Source organism: Gopherus evgoodei, chromosome 8 (genome assembly GCF_007399415.2).
Source record: "Gopherus evgoodei ecotype Sinaloan lineage chromosome 8, rGopEvg1_v1.p, whole genome shotgun sequence".
Lineage (NCBI taxonomy): Eukaryota > Metazoa > Chordata > Testudines > Testudinidae > Gopherus > Gopherus evgoodei.
Genome location: NC_044329.1, coordinates 87949807 through 87971566, shown reverse-complemented (window position 1 = coordinate 87971566; position 21760 = coordinate 87949807). Strand labels below are relative to the sequence as shown.

Here is a 21760-nt window from a genome sequence, read left to right as displayed (position 1 = left end):
CAACAAAACGTTAAACAGTAGTTGCCTATCATGGCACACAGTCTTACTAAATTTGTAATTATGACCCCCCATTCTTGCCTCTGGACTGGGTTCCCTGGAGAACAGTAACTCCCATAAGACAATGTACTGATTTCCCTCTCACTGAGCTGCATGGTCATGGGTATCATATGACTCAGAGCATTATGGGAGATCTAGTCTAGCCAGGAATCTGGCCACATAGGGGAGAGTGGGATATCAGGCTCCCCAACTACAACTCCCTTAAGGCAATGCACCACAACGATAAAATGCAGGTTAACGTTGAAGTTACTTGAAACAAAGCATTTCAGCACATCCCAACAACTCAAAACAAAGTATTCTGATTTGGAGAATGTTGAAATGATTTGTTTTGATCAAAATATTTTGACATTTCCATATACAAATTTTTCAGAATTTCTCTTCTGCTGATGAGATTGAAATTTCAATCTCATTTCAGAATGAAAACAAATGCTGAAATGTCAGAAATTTCCACAGACTGGAAATGCCAATTTCTGCTCAGCTCTAACAAGTACCTCCATAGAATAGAACTTGTTTACTCTCAGGTCTGCTCTGCATACAAGTTACACTGGTTTAACTAAAGCCAGGTCTACAACAGAAACTTTTGCAGGGATAGCAATTATAGTTAGAGGTGTGATTTTTTAAATTACATTGCTATACTGGACAACAGCCTTGTGTAGATGTAGTTATGCTGGCACAAATGTGCTTTGGTTGGTATTGCTTATTTTGCCGGTATAAACTGTCTCTATACTAGAAGCGTTTGCTGGTACAGATCTGGCCTAAAACTGTGATTTTAAACTGATTAGTTAAACCAGTGCAACTTGTACGTAGACAAGTCCTCTGAAAGCACTGGAGGCAGTTTGGTCCCAAACAGGATTAATTCTACCTTTACTTGGTTCCACAACAAAAATCTGAACATTTTTTAATGTAATTTTTGATGGGTGAAATTTAACTTTATTTGCAATAAGAATTTCAGTTTTCTTCAACTGAAGAAGCCTTTTAGATCAGCATGGAAAGACTGCCCCACCAAGCTGTAGTCATTAGGTGGACCATGGGCCAAATCCAGACTGTCAGATGCTTTTAATAGATCCCGAAAACATCTTTTTATCCTTATTATTATTATTATTGTTTTTATCTTTTTTCTCTGATGGCTGGACCTTGACTATACCTTGACCAGGAAATTTGGGCCTTGACAAAAAATAATTGACTACCACTGTAGAGAGAGAAGGCAGCAGGCACTCTCTGCCTAGCATGAAATGCTGACAAGACCTCTGATTTGCAGTAAGGATAAGAACAGACATGGGAAGGATATGTCTCAGAATATGGTATTTTCAAAAGATCTGGAAATTCCTTGTGTTTTTGAAGAGTAAAGTTCAGTTTCTTAATAGCTGTTATACTTTGGTCTAATTCTGGTTTTTGAACTTGGTGTGAGGGTGGTTAATGGCCTTAACTACTATTCATTAGTCAGTGGCAGAGGCAATAAGAACTATCAGGTCATATTTCCTCCCTGGCCTTCAATATGGAGGTAAAAGAGTAATTCCCGGTATCTCTGTAGGAACTCTAAAGAATTACTTGAGGAGTGAACCCTTCCTCTACTGGGAGGAGAATGAGGAGTATGGAAATGGATGTCTATTGGAGTGGGGGATGGTGAGCAAGTTCTGCAGGAGCAGAGAGATACTGCTTGTATGGGTTAGGTGTGATGAAAAAACAAGCTACACAGGGAAATGGGAAGAAGCTGGGTGGCAGGGATATAGGAACACATTTCCATTTTTTGCTTGGGACTAGCTACAAATCATTACACCTCTGCCTGAGCTTAAATGTTCAGATACCTGGGATTTAAAAGATAAAAATTCTTGGAATGTGTAATGGGCAACAACGTCCTCACTGACCTCAATGGGGCTCCCATGAAGCTTTGTTTCTGTAAAAAGAATTGGGCCTTACAAAGGTCACTCCTTCAGGAGGCACACAAACTCACCCTGCTAGAGGAGTGCAGAGTAATCACAGAGAACCCTCAGAAGTAAATTATTTTGAAATAATTTTGACAGCTGACTGAGGAAAAAAGACAAAACCAAGGGAACAAAAAGCTAGCTCTTTCTGTGGGTAGGAAGCTGTGATACATAGTTCCTTGAAAATACCTCTTGCAAAGCATGGTTTGCTGACATCCTTTATTATTTTGTAGAATATATAATAGCATTTATTGGTATGATACCCCAGTTATTCGCAACACCATTTACTCAGGCTGTCTTGTACAAAGCAAATTCATAAATCTGCACCTTGCACTCCCGGATACAAAGCTGAGAGAAGGAATTCTATTTTTAAACACTAACCCTAAGATTCGTGAACTCACGACTTAGCACAAATGCTGGGTCTCAAACCACAGCGCAGAGCAGTGTCAGTTACCTGCTATATAGGGTATCCCATATGTTCTGAGGTAGCATTACAACCAAGTCCTCTATAAAACCAGCTTTATGTGGAAGAACACCTATAAGAGAAGAAAAAGGTCTTGCTACATTTTTTTTTTTGGGGTGGCTATTCTACATAGTTATCTCTTTCCCTAACTCTAATGTTTTAAAGGTCTCTAAGTCATGAACCACCTTTTGACCAATTCAAACCAAAATATAAGATATAATATAGTAAATGTTGTTTTGAATGATCCGTCAAAGTACCAACTCAAGAGCAGTCTCTTAAAAGAGGCCCCACTGTCTTTAAGATGTGGCTGAACATTTTACCAGAAAAGCTGAAGGGAACCATATCAAAGATTTAATTCAGACATATCTGAAAGCAGAAATGCATTGATTGTAAAGGCTTCTTTTAAGAATGCAGGTTGTAAAATGCTTTTTAAAATGTAGGATTAAATTCTAATTTAAAATTGTTACTTAAAAGTTTCTGGATTACTCACATAAAAGCCATTGATTGTGACTTACCAAATTCTATTCCACTCATTACTCAGTAAAGCTCATTAGTTGTCTTCAGGCTTTCTAGATAGCATGAAGAGTCCACAAAGAGGCTATGGATAATGAAAATTCAGGAAGAAGGGGAACAGCAGAAAGGCTATGGGGATTATGGACAATGAAGTTTCATTTACTGTTGCTCCTACTACTGTACAAACACTATGTACTATAAACAGCTATTGTACATACACAGCATCCAAGCCTCTCCCTGTGGGGAAAACTAGTGAGGATGATGCATCTGTGGATGTAAGGAACAGCAGGTCTTGAACGCTGGTCCACAGGACTCTGTGACACTAGGTAAATTCCAACCTGCCACCTGTTGTCAGAAGAGGAGCCAAACTCTGATAGAAGACCCCAGCCCTGGAAACTGATTGGTGGACCAACAGGGGTCCCAATTGGTTCACAGCTCCTATTTAAACCCAGCATAGCAACAGGAAATTGTCCATACAACTGCTTTCACCCTACTTAGGGCTGCTTCCCGAGCAATACCTGTTCATACTGTTGATCTCCTGGTAACCTGACCCTGCCTGCCTTATGACACCTGACTCTTGACTTTGCTTTCTGGCCTGTGTCTGACTCTGACCTCTTGATATCTGACTGACTGATCCAACCCCTGATCCAACCACTAGGTCACACCATTTATTTCCTAATCTTGACAGTGGCATTTGTAGCAGCCCTGAGCAATGAGAAGGTGGTGCTATAGATCCACTGGGTTCTCATAGGCTCAGGTTCTCCTACTGCACACATACAGTCTACAAATGACCACAGGCACAGTATTTTCTCTTTTGCATGTGGTTACATGGGAGAGGGTGCTGGATACTACATGGTGGTTGCTTAGAAAGTCAAAAGCCCAAATAAAGGTGACATTGCAAAACAGAGCTCTCACTAATGTCTAGCAGAGGAAGGACAATTTATAACTTGTGTACAAAACATGCAAGAAAGTTTTCTTGATCATTATTGTTTTCATGTTGGATACCCTGTTGTCCCCTATCATATCTGGGTTCCTGGGATTGTTATCCTCATTGTGTAGCTGTAACAAGTAAAGACGGTTACTCACCTTTGTAACTGTTGTTCTTCGAGATGTGTTGCTCATATCCATTCCAGTTAGATGTGCGCACCGCATGTGCACGTTCGTCGGAAACTTTTTACCCTAGCAACTCCAGTGGGCCGGCAGGTCGCCCCCTAGAGTGGCGCCGCCATGGCACTCGATATATACCCCTGCTGGCCCACCCGCTCCTCAGTTCCTTCTTGCCGGCTACTCCGACAGTGGGGAAGGAGGGCGGATGTGGAATGTCGTGCCCCGAATCAGCCAATCGTCGAGGTAAGGGAACACGTGAATGCGACTGCGCCGAAGATGTGCAACAACGACAGCCATGCATTTGGTGAATACCCTCGGGGCCGTAGAGAGGCCAAACGGAAGGACCGCAAATTGGTAATGATGGCGGCCGACCACGAACCGAAGGAAACGTCTGTGGTGTGGCAATATGGCGACATGAAAGTAAGCGTCCTGCATGTCGAGGGCGGCATACCAGTCTCCAGGATCCAGAGAAGGGATAATGGTCCCCAGGGATACCATGTGGAACTTAAACTTCACCAGATGCTTGTTGAGTTCCCGCAGGTCAAGGATAGGTCTGAGGCCTCCCTTGGCCTTGGGGATGAGTAAGTAGCGGGAATAAAACCTCTTGCCCTTCTCGTCCTCCGGAACTGCCTCTATGGCTCCTTTGTCGAGGAGCATCTGCACCTCCTGGCGGAGGAATTGCTCATGAGAGGGGTCCCTGAAGAGGGGGTGGGGGGCGGGAGGGAGGGAAAGACGTAAACTGCAGACGGTATCCCGTCTGCACAGTGCGTAAGACCCAGCGATCGGATGTTATTTGGGTCCACGCCTGGTGGAAAAACGAAAGGCGGTTGGAAAACGGGGGGGAAGGATCCGTGGGGGAAACTGGTACTACGCCCTCGGGCGCACCTTCAAAACGAAGGTTTGGGTCCAGGTGGGGCTTTGGAGGAGCTTTGGTTCTGCCCCCCTTGATTCCCCGACTGTCTGTGCCTGCCATTTCTGCCGCGGCGCCTACTAAGGTCCTGCCGCTGGCAGAACTGGGGATACGGCTGGTGCTGCTGCTGTTGTTGCGGCCGGAAGGGTCTGCGTTGTGTCACGGGCATGTGCATCCCAAGGGAGCGCATGATGACCCGATTGTCCTTCAGACTTTTTAGTCTGGGGTCTGTCTTCTCCGAGAACAGGCCCTGGCTTCGAACGGGAGGTCCTGGATGGTGTATTGGAGCTCCGGCGGAAGGCCAAAAACCTGAAGCCAGGAGATGCGGCGCATTGTGACCCTTGAGGCGAGGGTACGAGCGGCCGAGTCCACTGCGTCCAAGGAGGCCTGCAACGAGGTTCTTGCGACCTTCTTGCCCTCGTCAAGAATTGCCGCAAAATCGTGAACCGCCTCCTGGGGCAACAGCTCTTTAAACTTATCCGCTGCCACCCAAGAGTTAAAGGTGTAGCGGCTAAGGAGGGCTTGCTGGTTGGAAACCCTGAGCTGAAGGGCCCCCGCCAAATAGACCTTGCGGCCGAGGAGGTCCATCCGCCTGGCCTCCTTGGATTTAGGAGCTGGGGCCTCTTGTCCGTGACGCTCCCTCTCGTTCACCGACTGCACTACGAGGGAGCACGGTGTTGGGTGAACGTGGAGGTACTCATAGCCCTTGGAGGGAGCCATGTACTTCCGCTCCACGCCACGTGCAGCAGAGGGGATGGAGGCCGGCGATTGCCAGATCGTATTGGCGTTGGCCTAGATAGTCCGAATAAAGGGCAGGGCGACCCTGGTGGGAGCATCGGAGGAGAGGATGCTCACCACGGGATCCTCGATCTCGGAGACCTCCTCAGCTTGCAGATTCAATTTCTGCGCTACGCGCCTGAGGACGTCCTGGTGTGCCCTGAGGTCCAGTGGGGGAGGGCTGGTGGAGGAAGTGCCCGCCACAGCCTCATCGGGAGATGACGATGAGGAGAGCCTTGGCAAGAGAGTGTCCAGCAGGGGGTCTGTCTGAGCCCGCACCTCTGACTCCGGAGGGAGCTCAGGGTCCTGCTGTTCTGACCTACCCTCCCCGTCCGGAGAGGGAGGGGGGCGAGACAGCGATGCTTCCGGCGCCCTGTGCTCAGTCGTCACAGGCCTAGGAGGAAGCCGTTGGGGGCCCTGGGCTTGGTGGTACGCCCAGGGTGTCCAGAACCCCCACTGCTGCGGTCCCTGGTCCTGTTGAGGAGGGTCTTGAAAAAGGGCCGCGTGCCTGCCTGTGTCCAGTGCATAAACACTGTCCGCCTGTGAGGACACAGACAGCTGTCTGGAAGGCCATGGAGGGGCCAAATGCTGCTGGTAAGAACTCCCCCGTCCTGGCGCTGAAGATGTTCTCGGTGCCGGGGACCGGTACCGGGAGTCATACCGGTGCTGGGAGCGGGACCGGTACCTGCCTCCGACTCGGTGCCGGGAGGTCAACCGGGACCGGGACCTGCCACCAGCTCGGTGCCGGGAGGTCGACCGGGGAGTTGATCGACGGCGGGAACGGCTCCTAGAGTCCTGGTGCCGGTATTGGTGACTGGAACCAGACCGGGACTATCTGGATGATGATCGGTGCCGCGAGTGCGACCGGTACCGCCGAGGGGAGCGGTGCCGGGACTGCGAGTGGCGCCGGGATCGGGAGCGTCCACGGTGATGGGACCTGGATCGCGAACGTGAGTCCCGAGACGGCGCTCTCATCGTCGGCTTGCCTCTAGACACAACCCGCACCGGAGGTACCGGGGGTGGAGGCTGAGCTGGCTCTGTCAGAGCGATTAGGTCCTGTGCCAAGGTAAAAGTCTCCGGCGTCGATGGGACCAACAGCTCAACCCCAGATCTTATGGGGGAGCTAGGAGGGACTGGATTCGATGCACCCTCCGGGCCTGGAGTCGACGGGATCCCTGTCGGTGGTGCCGCGGCCGAGATCGGTGCCGGGTGCTCCACTCGAGTCTGCCTGGATGGAGTTGCAGACTTCGAGGGCCTTGCTCTGGGACCCGGTGCCGGGGAAGGACGGTGCCGGGGAGTCTTTCCAGTGCCGGCGTGGTCCGGTGCCGGTGTAGAGGCGACGGTCTGAGAAGCTGCCGGGTTGAGTGCCGCTTCCATAAGGAGAGTCCTCAATCTCTGGTCTCTCTCCTTCTTTGTTCTAGGCTTAAAAGCCTTACAAATGCAGCACTTGTCAAAGATGTGCGATTCCTCCAGGCACTTTAGGCACGCGTCGTGGGGATCGCTAGTCGGCATCGGCTTCTTACAGGCCGTGCATTGTTTGAAGCCCGGCGAACCAGGCATGGGCCGGGTGCCGGGAAGGGCTACGGCCCAAACTGGCTAACAAATATTTACAACTATTTACAAAATACTACTCAACTAACTATACTTAACAACTATTCTACAACTATGAACTGTACAATGAAGGAGAGCTAGGGACGTGGAAGGCAGCAAAGCTGTGTTCCACAGTTCCAACGACCGACACGGCGGTAAGAAGGAACTGAGAAGCGGATGGGCCGGCAGGGGTATATATCGAGTGCCATGGCGGCGCTACTCTAGGGGGTGATCTGCCGGCCCACTGGAGTTGCTAGGGTAAAAAGTTTCCGACGAACGTGAACGCGCGGCGCGCACACCTAACAGGAATGGATATGAGCAATCACTCAAAGAAGAATTTATGTTACAAGGTGTTAGTCCAAACAGTTATTAGAGGAATATAACTACATAATCAAATGTACAAAATGATGAAAAATCTATATAAATGTTTTGAAAAAATGCAGACCATATTAGGATGCTATGGAAAAACATGCACACCGAGGAAAAATTAGTATATACATACACTCTTTGTGGAATTACACTCTGTACGCTGTGGTCAGATCTTTACTGTAAAACACTTAAAGTAGGTCCCTAACCAGAAATGATGACAAGATAATAAATAACCTTGGCTTCTGGGTAACTGATAAGAGTAAAGAATAAGAAACTGATTACACACAAGTTCCAGTATTTTAAAAAATTCCCTGCTAGCCAGTGAAATAAGTCTTCATCCTCAAAGGTAGATGTTCTGTTTTACAGGTACTTTATAAAAGATTAGCAATCTCACCTCCATGTATACAGAGGAAATCATTATTTGAAATAGGTCCTGGCTCAGCAAAAGTCTTGAATTTATTCAGCCACTGTCGAGAAATATAGAACTGCAGGAGACTTGCTTCCATCACAGTCAACAGACTTGACACCCTCTGTCTCTCTCTTCGTGCTTCTTCGTTGCTCTTTCTATTATATAAATAAAAAAAAAAGCATTAAGCACAGGATGTATCCTTATGCGTGGTGCTGATTTACTCTGAACACTGGTTTGGAAACCAACTTTTTCCTTCACTGAATTTCTGGGTCATTACATTTAATACACCTAAAAACCCAATTAAAAATATCCCATTACTATACCATTAAATAATTTTAATTCAAGTAAAAACAACCAATAGAAAAAACACCCATTTAAATAAAGGATTTGAATTTTAAATGTGTACGACCAAGATATAAATATTTCACATGCTTGAGTTTATATTCTAATTTTGAAGTATTTGTTCACAACAAGCACACTGTTCTTTTTGACAATATAGTCTATTCCTAAAAGGAACACAGAAGCAGTCATTGTGAGTCAGACCAATGACCATATCTTGGCCAGCAGCCTGTATCTTGTGCTTCTGGCAAAGACAAAAATATTATCAGACTGTATCTACTCATCTGTGCAATTCTATTGTAACTTATTTCTGCTAGACTCAGTATTCAACTTCCAGTCGCAAACACACATCCTTTGTTAATTTAAACTCGATGTCAGTATAAAGAATGTAACGCTTAAAAACAGAATACTTTAATAGTTGTAAAACAGTTAAAAGATAAGAGTCTAATTGCATGTACAGTTCCAAGTATAAACGTGACAGAGACTGAAGATGGTAATAGCAGGTGTCTCCTTCACGCTGTCTGAGTTTCAGGAAAAAACCAGGATACAGCAAAATAAGGACACAGTAAAATCCCTGTTGTTCCAGTTTCCAGCTGCTAAAGAGTTTCCTCAAATCCCTTTATAGCTCTAACAATCTCAGTCTGTGTGCAGAATCCTCCCTGTATTCCTCATTTTTATTCAGAGGAGGCAATCTTAATTGCCAATTTTAAGACTCTTCAAGTTCTAGTAATCTCACTGAGTTTTCATTATCTTAAATCTGCAGAATTAATGTTCTGATCCACCTCTGTGACTTTATTCTGAAGTTTTATAAGCATTTAAATGTTCAAGCAATTTCACTTCGTAACTGTTACATCAAAAAATAAACTGATGGCAAAGCATTTTCACTAAATCAAAGCAAAACATCTCATAGTGGCATCTAGTGCTCCTTTCAATATCACATTAGAACAAGTCATCTTGAAGCCTTTCACTATGGTAGCTCTGCTGCATTACCGCCTTCTTCAGAAGAGCAGAGTCTCTTTTTTTCTTATACTGAAATTGCTATGCATTATTAATGTATCGTCTGAGGGCTATTATAAAACAAAAGCATTTTTCAGCATAGTTGATTCTGTGTGACACATACTTGACATGAGTTCTATCTGAACTACGGGGTCTCTTGCCAATAGCTGAGTGTCTAACTGACCCAACTTCCCCTCCCCAATTCCAAATGTCTCACAAAATTTATTTAGCAACTTAATTTTAACAGCTGGGTGCCAAACAGCCAACAGCTCACAAGTGATTCATTTATTTGAAAAAGATTTATTCTGACACTGACCTTTCTCCTTCTTTTATTCACTTTCTTACCTGTAAAAGAGAACATAAGCTTCTGCATTCTGTACAGTGGATTCTGGTACTTCTGTGACACTCTGATCATCAAATTCATACCACAGATTATTTAAATTGTTTCGGCAATAAGCTATATAATGTCCACCTAGAGTAAGAAGGTATTAGAGAGACTGTACAGTGAAATGTGCGGCTATGAACAATTTAGGTAACAAGTAAAGAATACAGAAAATTGTACATCTTTTCATCATATATGTTTAATGGTATTAATGAAAGGGACTTTACTATACAAATTTGGTTTAAGTTCCTTATAAATCTAAGATCAGCTTTTTGTTCCATTCCCACCAGCTAAAGGGAAAAAGCAGACATGGTTATGTTCTTTCAACATGTGCTCTGCGCTCCAAGTGATCTTTAGTTTGATTGATTTCTAAGCAATATGAATATTTTGCTCTGGGTCATGATGTCCAAAACAGTCCATTTAGTAAGTTATTTTAGTCAAAGCAACATCTCTGTCCAGATTTTCACATTCTCTAAAAGCAGCCAGTGTACCTGCATGAAATAGGAACCATGTTCTACTGTTCAACATCTCAAGATTCCTAATTTGCATCTTGGATACTATTCACCTTTAGGCTCAAGTTGTTTCTTAAAATATGGAGTGCCAATAGTTATGATAATCATATATCTGCCCTTGATTTGAAAGGGAGGCAGTATTTAGGGAAGAATAAAATGAAACAATTTGACCTAAACAATAAGGTCCTTATCTTTGGTCCTTAACAGAATCTATTCTTGAACTATTCTGACTCCTATTTCTGACTGAATGCACCCTATTTTTTTCCTGGTGTCTGACTCCTGAGAACAACATGGAAACTAACTATAACAGAACCCCAGAGTTACGAACACCTTGGGAATGGATATTTTTGTTCAGAGTTACGAACACAGTATGTTTGTTCTTTCAAAAGTTTACAAATGAACATTGACTCAGTAAAGTTTAAAAGCCGTATTATGCAGAAGAAAAATGCTGCTTTCCTCTTTTTTAATAGTTTATGTTTAACATGGGGCTGTACTATATGTGTCGTTTTTTTTAATCTCTGCTGTGGCATGATTGTGTACAGTACTTCAAGTTCCAAATGAGATGTGCCGTTGACTGGTCAGTTCATAACTCTGGTATTCATAACTCTGAGGTTTTCCTGTAGAAAGGAATGCTACATCTCCTTGATGGATTTGGGCATCATTAGGAAGCACATTACAACCAGAGCTCTTGGAGCTGTGTTAGATGCCAATACGTTTCAGGATAGAACTGAAAGCATTTACTGTTAAATCTGGGTCCTAGATGTTCAGGGCCTTGTTATGTGAGAAATTGCCTCTCTTCCCACACCATGTTGCCAGAGTTTATAACAGAGGCACTGGAATTCTTTCAGCCAAACAAGAAGGAACTATACCTCTACCTCGATATTCCGCTGTCCTCAGGAGACAAAAAAATCTTACCGCTTTATAGGTGAAAGCGCACTATATCAAACTTGCTTTGATCCACTGGAGTGCACAGCCCCCCCCCGGAGCATTGCTTTACTGCGTTATAGCCGAATTAGTGTTATATCAAGTCGTGTTATATCGAGGTAGAGGTGTACTGGCAGAATATTCTCCACAACTGGAATTTGCAGTGCACTCCCCCTTGACAATGAGAGCAAAAATCAGCTAATTTTCTGGACATGCCAGAAAGTCCATCTTTTCAACACAGATCTTTGTGGACGGAGAAGCTTATTTTATTATTTACATTGTATTTGCTTGTGGTGTCACTAGCTGGGATAAGCAGTCCTTTATATTGCAACAAAATTAAAGTACACAGTACGAACAAATGTAGTAGACAACAACAGGATGGTTAACGAGAGAGGTTTTTGTAAGTACTTTTTTTTTAGCCATAAGATTGGTTGATTCATTCTTCTTTAAATTGTACAAAACTCCTAAATAACATTCCAAAATGTATGTCATAACTCACTTTAAAAAACAAATAATCAAACAGAACATGTACTAGCTGCTGGCTTCAATCAACAGTAAGATTAGTCAATTTTGGAATTAATATTACTACCACCATTGTCCATATTTACCTTTCAGACCAGTAAATCTTAACGGTACCCGTAATCCCACATCTACTTACATAAAATGAAGTATGCCATGAACATCTGTCACTATGTTTGCCTTCTGAAACAACAAACCTATACTTACTGCTGGCAGTTCCATGGTGGCAGATGACAGACAAGAGATCATATGTCACAATCTGAGCTGGACTGTCCTTAGCAACGAAAGGCTGAAGATCAAGTCCTTCCAGGGGAAAGGATACATGGGTACCAATTTTTGTGGAAAACATGAGCTCATGTCTGAATCTTTTGAGATGAATGCACAATATCTGTAAGAAGGATTGACAGACTTAATTGATGTGTAATTTTCTATTTAGAAACTATACCGCAGAGGCCCTGTAGATCGACTTACTGTGGTGTCTTCACCACGGTGAGTCGACTGCTGCTGCTCCTCCATCGACTCCGCCTGCGCCTCTCGTGGTCGTGGAGTACAAGAGTCAACGGGATAGCGCTTGGGGATCGATTTATCGCGTCTAGACTAGATGCGATAAATCCCCCTCCCGCTAGATCGATTGCTGCATGCTGACCGGCAGGTAGTCTAGACATACCCTTAGGGACTCCTATGGCCCCAGTACAAGCAGCTGGAATCAATTTCTTCTGCAGTTGGAGGCAGCTGATGGTAGCCTCAGGACTCTCCACATTTATTTTAAGTTAGCTGCATTTGGGATTTCCCCCCAAAAATCATCTTACTGATCCTGCAAAAATCCTAAGGCTAGCACTGAGCAGTTGCCAAAAGCTAATGCTTCAATGAAGGACAAAGCTCTTCCCCAACTGCATTTAACTATTTGTGCAAGGCTGTAACCAGGGTCAAATTTCTTCACAATTCTTGCAGTCACCAGCAGATGCTCTAAAGCATAAGATTTGATTACCTTTAGCATGCATAGCTACAAATGTAACAAGTCAGAAACGTTTCCAGCTCAGCTATAGTATTTAACTCTATGATCTCCAGCAGAAATGAATTCCACAGGATGGCTACAGGACTGTAGGAAAAAAACTTTTTCTTCTAACTTGACTTTTCATTTTAACTGTTTATTTTCTTGTAAAGTACCTGACCAAATGTGACTAGATGCAAACTTTTTTTTTTTTTTTTTTTTAGGAATGTAAGTATGCGGCTACATTTTAATTTTTTAACATTCAAGACACAATCTACTTTCTGTGCAACTCATTAACCTTGCCACATTCCCAATCATGCAGAAGAAACATTTTTAAAGGTGTGTGATTACAATACCTCAGGAAAGTTTTGCACTTTGCAGAATTTCACTCCATTTCTTAACCTAAGCAAAGATGAAAGACATCATTTAGTTCTATAAATGTTTCGCCTCTTGTGCCAACTCAGCAAAAACATTATGAAGTCTTAGAGTTGTGTGTTACATCAGTAAACCTGAAATATTCCTGAAATATTCCTGAAATGCAGACTAGACTTACTGTAGCCAAAGTGTATGAATAATGAAATCTTGAAGCAAAGAAAATCTGTTCCACTGAATAATTCAAAGCAGTAACTATGTATATGTCTACCAGTTCTATCTAGCCAATGGATTTTCTTGGTATGGGGGAAAAGATTTGGCATTTAAACTTTGTGAAAGCAAATTATGGCTGAATTGCAGTTTTTGCTAAATAAGTTCATTCTTCAAGAATTAACTGCAGCAGAGTATCAATAAATAATTAAAATGGAGTGCCAATATGCACTCCATTTCCACTGAAGGCTATGTACATTCTTCAAGGTCCTCTGTACTTTACTGACCTCATACTTTATTTACTTAAATTGTACTATGATGCCTGTACAAGAAAACAGTGTTATGTATAACAGCAACAACTGTTAAGAGTCTGACAGTGTTACGTTCCTTTATTTTGATAAAACATCATTAACAATTAAGGATTTATCTTACAGTAATACAAAGGGTTGCTGTACATTTAAATTAAATATTTCTTTACAATCCCTGTGATACTACACCCCAAGGGAGCGCCCTATAAACCCCATACTCTTCATTTGTATGTAACTGTGATACTGCATACAAAGCATGCCTTATAAGGTATCATGAGAAAGGTTATGATCTGCTGAAACCCACTGTTCCATCTAAATATATATATCTCATTAATGCATATGAAGTTATGAGAATTGTGTTGTATGATTTCCACTAAAATTTGCTGTGGGTTTGGGAAGCACCCAGATACCAGCTCCCCAAAGACAACCAGGGAGATAACCAACACCTAGGCAGGTGCTGAACAACCATCAACAGCCTTTGTCCAGCAAGGGAGCTACAATGACTCACTTGCACAAGGCCACACCAGGGGAATTGCTCAGCCTCACCTTGTGACTCAGCAATCCCCACTACACATGCCTGGACTTATGTTCTTCAAACACATGGACTAAAGGTATAAAACAGAACACAGGGGCCCCATGCTTTGCCTTTTCTCCTCCGCCCACCTATGCTGCAAGGAACAAGGATGCTGAGAAGACTGATCATTTCAACAAAGGAGACTGGCCCAGGTTTAAGAGACAAACCTGTATATTAAGGACTAAGATCCAATAGGGTGAGAACATTGGTTGATCTAAATACTGTCTAGTGTGATAAGGGTTAAGGTTTAGACTGCGTGCTTATATTTTATTTTATTTTGGTGACCACTGACTTTTTGCCTATCACTTATATCTTTTGTAATCAATAAACTTGCTTTACTGTTTATCTTTACCAGTGAGTTTGCCTGAAGTGCTTGGTAAACCTGCTCAGGTTCACAAAGGCTGGTGTATGTCCACTTTCCATTCCAAGTGGTAAACCAATTAATAAACTTGCATTGCTCAAGAAAAGGTCTTGAACAGTGCAAGTCTGTGTATTCCCGAGCTACAAGCCTGTGAGCTGGGGGGGGGGGGGGGGGGGAGATTTGGCTGGTGCCTTCTCTGTGATATTCATGAGTGGCTCTGGGAGCATTCATGCAAACTAGCTGGGTGTGGGGCTCCATATGTGGTTGTGCTGAGTGCTAACAGTGCCTGGAGGGTTTGCTCCTTGTCACTAGCAAAGCATTGAGAGAGATGGCCCAGGCTGGAGAGTTAAGGGGGCACAGTCGTCCCACACTGCAGTCCCAGGCTACACCCTGGGGATCCCGTCACAATCTCAATATGGTTGTCCTTGTACCAAAAATACAGGATTCTCATCTATGAAAGTCACTGTATGTTGCATTTATTTCCACACATTCAACTTTTGCAGCAACAGTTAACGTGCTGGTCAAGACCAAGGCTTATCAAAGCAAACTTAAGGTAAAAGATGACTTACTTTTTACACTTTTCACAACTGTACATGTTATCACCTGTAGATATTGTTGGGGGGGAAAAATAACCATTATTTTCTAAACACAAGCAATTATTCTTCAAGGTATCCACTATACTTTATTGATAATAACTGTGATTTACAATAGCTATTATACTTTTCTATTGCTTTGATTGTGTCGTAATTTCAGGGATAATTTATTTTTCAGGTTAAATGTTTTCAGTCAGTGTATGAAGACTTTCGATTGCTCTGGAAAAAGTTTAGTACTTCACTGAGCAAATGTATAATACATGGTTTTCTTAGGGTTTATGCTTCCAAACAGTAAAAATATATTCTGGATTACGTTGGGTTATTTAATCATGTTAAAATAAAAGGGACACAATACACAGTTTAAAGGCAAGAGAAGGAGCAAATTCCCAAATTTAGATTGAAAATGTCTTGAACTCAATCTGATTTTATTTCATTATGAGAAATTCAATTATTGGATATTTCCAAGAAAACTTATGTGAAAATTCTTGCTTCAAAATCCATTTCAAAAGTTATTAAAAAAAAAATGGTGGATCCTATGACCAGGAATATTTTTAAAAGTCTGAAGATGTGTGCTTTGGTTCAATTAAAAAAAACACAAAATAAAATACCTCATCTATTTACCTTGTTTTAAAAAGAAGGCACATTAGACATATTTTAAAAAGTGGCTTACCTTTGAGCTCATCTCTGGCGAAAAAGGCAGCAAGACAATCTTGTAAGGTTACTATTGGACCCCAAAACCAGCTAGGAACACATGAGACAACAAACCTGAAACATCATTGACAGAAAAAACACAACAAATGTTCTGCCAATAGAGCAGAAACAGCAATTTTAAAATCTAAGCACTACAAAGAAAATCAATTACCTTTTAAAGTACTCCACAAAAAATGCTATCCACCCCTGGGGAGCATATGCTTCACCACACGACCCTGCCTTGACTAGAGAAGTCTGATGACTTGCAGAATGCAGTTTGGCAAGGTCTTCCTTACCTGGAATAGGCAATGACAGATCCTGAAAAGTCTCCAGAGTAACAGATACCTATGCAAAAAATAAAGTAGGGAGGAAAATTAGGCTTTTGTTAAAAGAAGTAAGCAATTAATTCTAATTTTGTCAAGTACACCACAGTGTTTCCTCACTTTATTTTATGATCTTGAGAAGTTTGATCAAAAGACTGACTGCTAACTAAAGATTCAGTGTTTTATTCCTAAAATTCCATTAGATGGCACTCTCTCAATTATCACTTAAATGGATTTGGGTCATGAAACCAGTATTTTGAACAACATCGCACCAGGTGATACTTTAACACTTAAAGAAGTAACAATGGCTCTTCTATAAACCCCAGCTGGTTTATCCTGTGGTAGTGGTGATGTTAGTAGTATAGAGCTTTTCACAGATGGCTCTCATGGGTGCTAATCCTACCGTACTGCAGCAAAAATACTTCAGGACCAGATTTCAAAGAGAAACTGCTGAGCTTCAGTTCATCTGCAAATTTGACACCATCAGCTCAGGATTAAACAAAGACTGTGAATGGCTTGCCAACTACAAAAGCAGTTTCTCCTCCCTTGGTTTTCACACCTCAACTGCTAGAACAGGGCCTCATCCTCCTTGATTGAACTAACCTCGTTATCTCTAGCCTGCTTCTTGCTTGCATATATACACCTGCCCCTGGAAATTTCCACTACATGCATCCGACGAAATGGGTATTCACCCACGAAAGCTCATGCTCCAATACGTCTGTTAGTCTATAAGGTGCCACAGGACTCTTTGCTAATTCTACCAAATGTTGTTCAAATTATTTTGATGGTGTTTTACTTAGAAACAGCCCTCCCGCTCCAAATAAGAATGAGCACTTCTGACTTTTGGGGCTATTTTTAAAGGAAACTTAAGTGGTTTGTTATAACAACTTAGAAGTAAATATCTGCTAAGAATCATTTTTGGAAGTTTTTTAAATTGCCTGCTACTATTTAAGTGGCACTGTGAACAAATGGAACTTGCTTTCTTCAGTGGGGGCTGCCATTTTTACTAAAGAACATCACACTTTCCAGAAGGAAGCTGAGCTTCATAAGGCATTTTAGAACTTCAAACCACTTTGAAAAATTTTAAATGTTTCTAATGATACCTGAATTTTCTCAGCCCTAACTTAAACGATGAGGCTGTTGGAACAGTATGACTAGCTACCCTTTTCTATATTCCAGATAATTAAAAACACTTAATGACTGCCTTTTCTAATCCAATATAATAGTTAAGACTATTTTATATTACAAGGCAATTTTCCTGAGGAAGCTGTGTGTATTAGGAAGTCAGGCTAACCATGATTGGATTTTCTGCTAAATGAAACTGCAGATATAAAAAGATTCCTCCTCCATATTGGGTTCCATTCTTCTGGCATGAACTGCTTTTCACGGGCAAAGGATTTCTCCTCCCCATAACACAGCCTTTATTCTTATTTAAAAACAGAAGAACTGAAAAGAGGCACCTCATAGCTTAACATAAAAATAACTGAATGAGCAGTTCTGAATGATATTAGCAATCTGTGACTGACAGCATGTAGACACCACAGTCCTTGGTTAGCCATAATACCAGAGGAAAATGAACTGTGGCCTTCACCTGCACACATACCTTGCTGTGTGTCTAAGCAAGATAACAGAGCTGTTCAGATAGTTTAGAACCAATAATGGGAACCTCCTGGATGGGGGTAGGGAAGAGGAAGAAAAAGAAAACTTTACTGCACTTTGGGGGGAAAAAAAAAGAAAAAAAAAGCTTAGTTTGCAACCAACACCTACAATTTTGTTGCGTTTCAGTTGGACTTATGCTCTTTCTATTCGAAAATGAGAGGCAAGAGTCTATATTAAAGAAAGGTTGCAACAGTTACTATTAGGGACTGAGAAATTAAAAACTGAGGAGACATAACTGCAGAACTCAGAAAGGGGCAAAATCCCAAGAGAAAGATTACACATGTAAAGGTAAAATGGCTGAAATTAACTATGTATATTTTTTAATATAAAAATGAACACCACATTCACGTCATAACATTTCCCTACACTCACCCTATCACAAGTCAGGCACTGCACTGAGCTTATGATGGTCCCATCAAATATGTCAGATATGACACTCTTGTATTTCTTGTGTTTCTTCTTTTTTGGAGAAGATACAGTTGGAACTAATATAAAAAGGCAAAAATAAAAATGGTTAAAGAGGGTTTGAAGTGTAACCTTTGATTCTGCTTTGCCTGAATCCATTTTTAAAATGACATGATTAAATGAGTATGTGCCACCTCTTTTCAGGATTGAGATACAATGAACTAATTCCCTTTCCTGATAATCTCATCCCCTACGGAATGCCAAATTACTGGCAGCTATGGCTGAGTTAGTGTATCTCCTAGGCTCAATTGTTCCTGTAGTTTCCTAGTAGAATGACGGTAGACAAACATGCTTGATCCTTCTTTCTTTCCTAGTGGAATTTTCAAGGCTAGCATTTAAGTTAAGTAAAACTCAGACATTTAGAGGGGCAATCTTAGAATTCTTGGTGTATAGCTCTCAGATTAAGACCCATTTTAAGCATATTCTCACTCGGAGTATAAAGTTCATACATCCGAGAGCATATGCTAGCCTCATTTGACCATAACAGTTTCGCAGGGAGTCTTCAACATATCTTGGTTGAAGGATTCAACTGGTACAGACTCGAAATGCTGAGGCACTGATTATGGTGAGCCAAAATGAGACGAGTCTCAGTGATAGATACAGAATTTAAAAAGCAGACTGACTGAAAAAAAGAAAACCTTCCCCCTGCTGAGACTGCCTAAGTGGAGCAGTCTCTAAAGCTCTCAGAGGGATCTTCCCCAATTGATCTGGAAATCAAGTATAAATAATTTCAAGTTCTGATCTGTATTAGATGAGTAATAACTGTTTCTCTGGAGTACAAAAAACCCTCAGAAACAGTGTCCTGGCCCCCCTACATTACAGAATAAAACCTAGAAGCATCATATGAGATATAGACTGCAAATGCTCTTGCAGTACTGTCATAAACAGATTATTACGGGTTAATGTCTCTTGTACTTGTAAAGGGTTACAAGCAGGGAACAGGACACCCGACCAGAAGACCAATCAGAAGACAAGATACTTTTAAATTTGGGCGGAGGGAAGCTTCTGTGTGTGTTCTTTGTCCGTTGTGGGGTCTTCTCTCAGAGGGTCTGAGACAGACCAGACATTACTACAGGCTCTCTAAGTTTCTTTTCATATAGTAAGTAAAAACAGGCGGTTTAGGCTTTTTGATTGTTTTTACTCTATTTGCAATTGTGGATCTGGCTGGTTAACTTTTGTGCGTGTAGTTGCTGGGAATATTTTGATTTGTATTGGTACTGGGGGGGGGAAGTCTCTTTCTGGTGTCTGTAAGCTATAGGACCCTGTATATTTACATCTTGAAGTACAGAGATAATTCTTTACTTTTTCCTTTCTTTTATTAAAAGATTTCTTTCTTTTTTTAGAGAACCTGATTGATTTTTCCCCCTTGTTTCCCTTGGATTATTCCAGGGGATTGGAATAACTCACCAGGACGGGGGGGGAGGACAAGACAAGAGGGGAAGAGATAGAATCTCTCTTTGTTTTCCTTGAATCTGTTTGCCTCTTTGTGGAAGGGAAGGGAGATGCTTCTCTGTATGGTGATTTAAGAGGTTGGATCAGTATCTCTCAGGATAGCCCAGGGAGGGAAATTCTGGGAGGGGGAAAGGTGGGGGAATGGTTTATTTCTCCTTGTTTTAAGAACCCAAGGGATCTGGGTTCTTGGGGTCCCCAGGGTAGGTTGGGGAGGTCAGAGTGCCCCAAAACACTATATTTTTGGGTGGTGGCAGTGCTATCAGATCTAAGCTGGTAATTAAGCTTAGAGAATTCAGGTACTAGTATCTCATTTTCTGAACTCTAAAGTTCAGATCTGAGAAAGAATGCTATGACATGATTGGCAGCTCGGTGGGATAGATAAGAATCCAAAAGCCAGTAAGATTATTAATTTGCTGCTCTGCTAGCTGGTTATAAGCAGAGGGAAGGGGTTTATTTTTTAAACTGCAGCCAGAGAAATTTTTTTTTTCTTCCTTGCTCCATTCTAGCTGTGCACAGGGAGGGCTATCAAGGTTTAACGATGGTTGTTTGTTAAATAAAGCAGCCTTAAGTGGTCAGCAACACACTCCAGCCAGGACACAATTTGTAAATGAAAGAGTTTTCTTTTGCTTTTTAACTCTTTCGGGAGAGGCTAGTAAATTAAAAAGGACTCTGTTGCTAAGCAACCCCAGGAAGCCAACAGAGAACCAGCAACTCAGGCAGTAAACACCAGAGGGCGCCTCAGCACAAGAAAGCAGAAAACATGACTTGCAGGACAAAAGTGGTCGCAGAGAAACAAATCAAAGAGGCAGACCACAGGCAAGACATGGGAAAAAAACTACAAGAGATGGAGCTGAGAGAAAGAGAAAGAGAGGCTGCCCACAGGAGAGAGTTGGAACTCCTGAGGGAAGCCTACCAGCAGGCCCTGGAATTACAAAAGGCTAAGCAACAGAACCCAGCCAATTCTAACAACACTTCTCAAATTGTTATTCCACATCCCAAGAAATTTCCCACCTACAAGGCAACTGATGACACTGAGGCCTTCTTAGAAAATTTTGAAAGAGCCTGCCTTGGGTATAGCATCTCTGAAGACCAGTACATGGTAGAATTGAGGCCACACAGAGGTGGCGGCTGAAATGCCTAAGGAGAAAATGAACGACTATAAACTTTTTCAAACCAAGGCCAGATACCGAATGGGTATAACATCTGAACATGCCCGTCGGCGGTTCAGAGCCCTAAAATGGAAACCAGATGTGTCATTCCCCCGACACGCCTACCACATTGCAAAGAATTATGAAGCCTGGGTATCAGGAACAAAGATTAACAGTCTGGACGAGCTGCACCTCCTGATACAAATGGAGCAGTTCTTAGATGGTGTTCCTGAGGAAATAGAAAGGTACATCCTAGATGGGAAACCCAAAACGGTAATCGAGGCGGGGGAGATTGGAGCCAAATGGATGGAAGTGGCAGAAAAGAAAAAAGCTACTGTCAAGGGGAACAAATACCCCAGAGGGCACACCGACAATAAACCCTACAACCGAGGGCAGCCAAAGACCCCACCTACAACCCAAGGAAAGCCACAGACACCCTATTCTTCCACCTCACCAGTCTCCAGTAACCCACCTCGACCCAGTGACCAGTCAGCTGGAAGATGCTTCAAGTGTAATGACCTGGGACATATAAAGGCCAACTGCCCAAAGAACACCAACCAAGTGCAGTTCATTACACCACCATCACACCAAAGATCCCCAGGCCCAGATGCCGCTCAAATACCCTTAGAGCGAAGGGAAATTTTGAGAGTGGGCGGAAAGAAGGTTACCGCGTGGAGAAACACAGGGGCACAAGTGTCAGCTATCCACCAATCCGCCGACCCCAAATTCATCCACCCAAAGGCCCAAGTGACAGTTTACCCCTTCATGTCACAAGCTGTAGACTTGCCTACAGCTGAACTATCTGTCCAGTACAAACGCTGGTCA

General features: G+C 42.5%; 1 protein-coding gene across 10 annotated transcripts in view; it reads right to left on the bottom strand.

The window, feature by feature from the left end:
* The window catches only part of USP33 (ubiquitin specific peptidase 33), a 96092-nt gene that overhangs the window by 13762 nt on the left and 60570 nt on the right, over positions 1-21760 (bottom strand). For 6 of the 10 annotated variants that reach the window (XM_030573561.1, XM_030573567.1, XM_030573563.1 and 3 more), the window contains 9 exons: positions 18243-18355; positions 16061-16233; positions 15869-15963; positions 15175-15208; positions 13137-13182; positions 11997-12177; positions 9798-9924; positions 8103-8272; positions 2434-2515 (listed from right to left, as the gene is read on the bottom strand). In XM_030573561.1, the coding sequence (XP_030429421.1) occupies positions 2434-2515; positions 8103-8272; positions 9798-9924; positions 11997-12177; positions 13137-13182; positions 15175-15208; positions 15869-15963; positions 16061-16233; positions 18243-18355 (1021 nt within the window). The remainder of the gene's footprint in view (positions 1-2433; positions 2516-8102; positions 8273-9797; positions 9925-11996; positions 12178-13136; positions 13183-15174; positions 15209-15868; positions 15964-16060; positions 16234-18242; positions 18356-21760) is intronic. The other 4 variants (XM_030573565.1, XR_004001706.1, XM_030573568.1 and 1 more) reach the window with 4 other exon arrangements.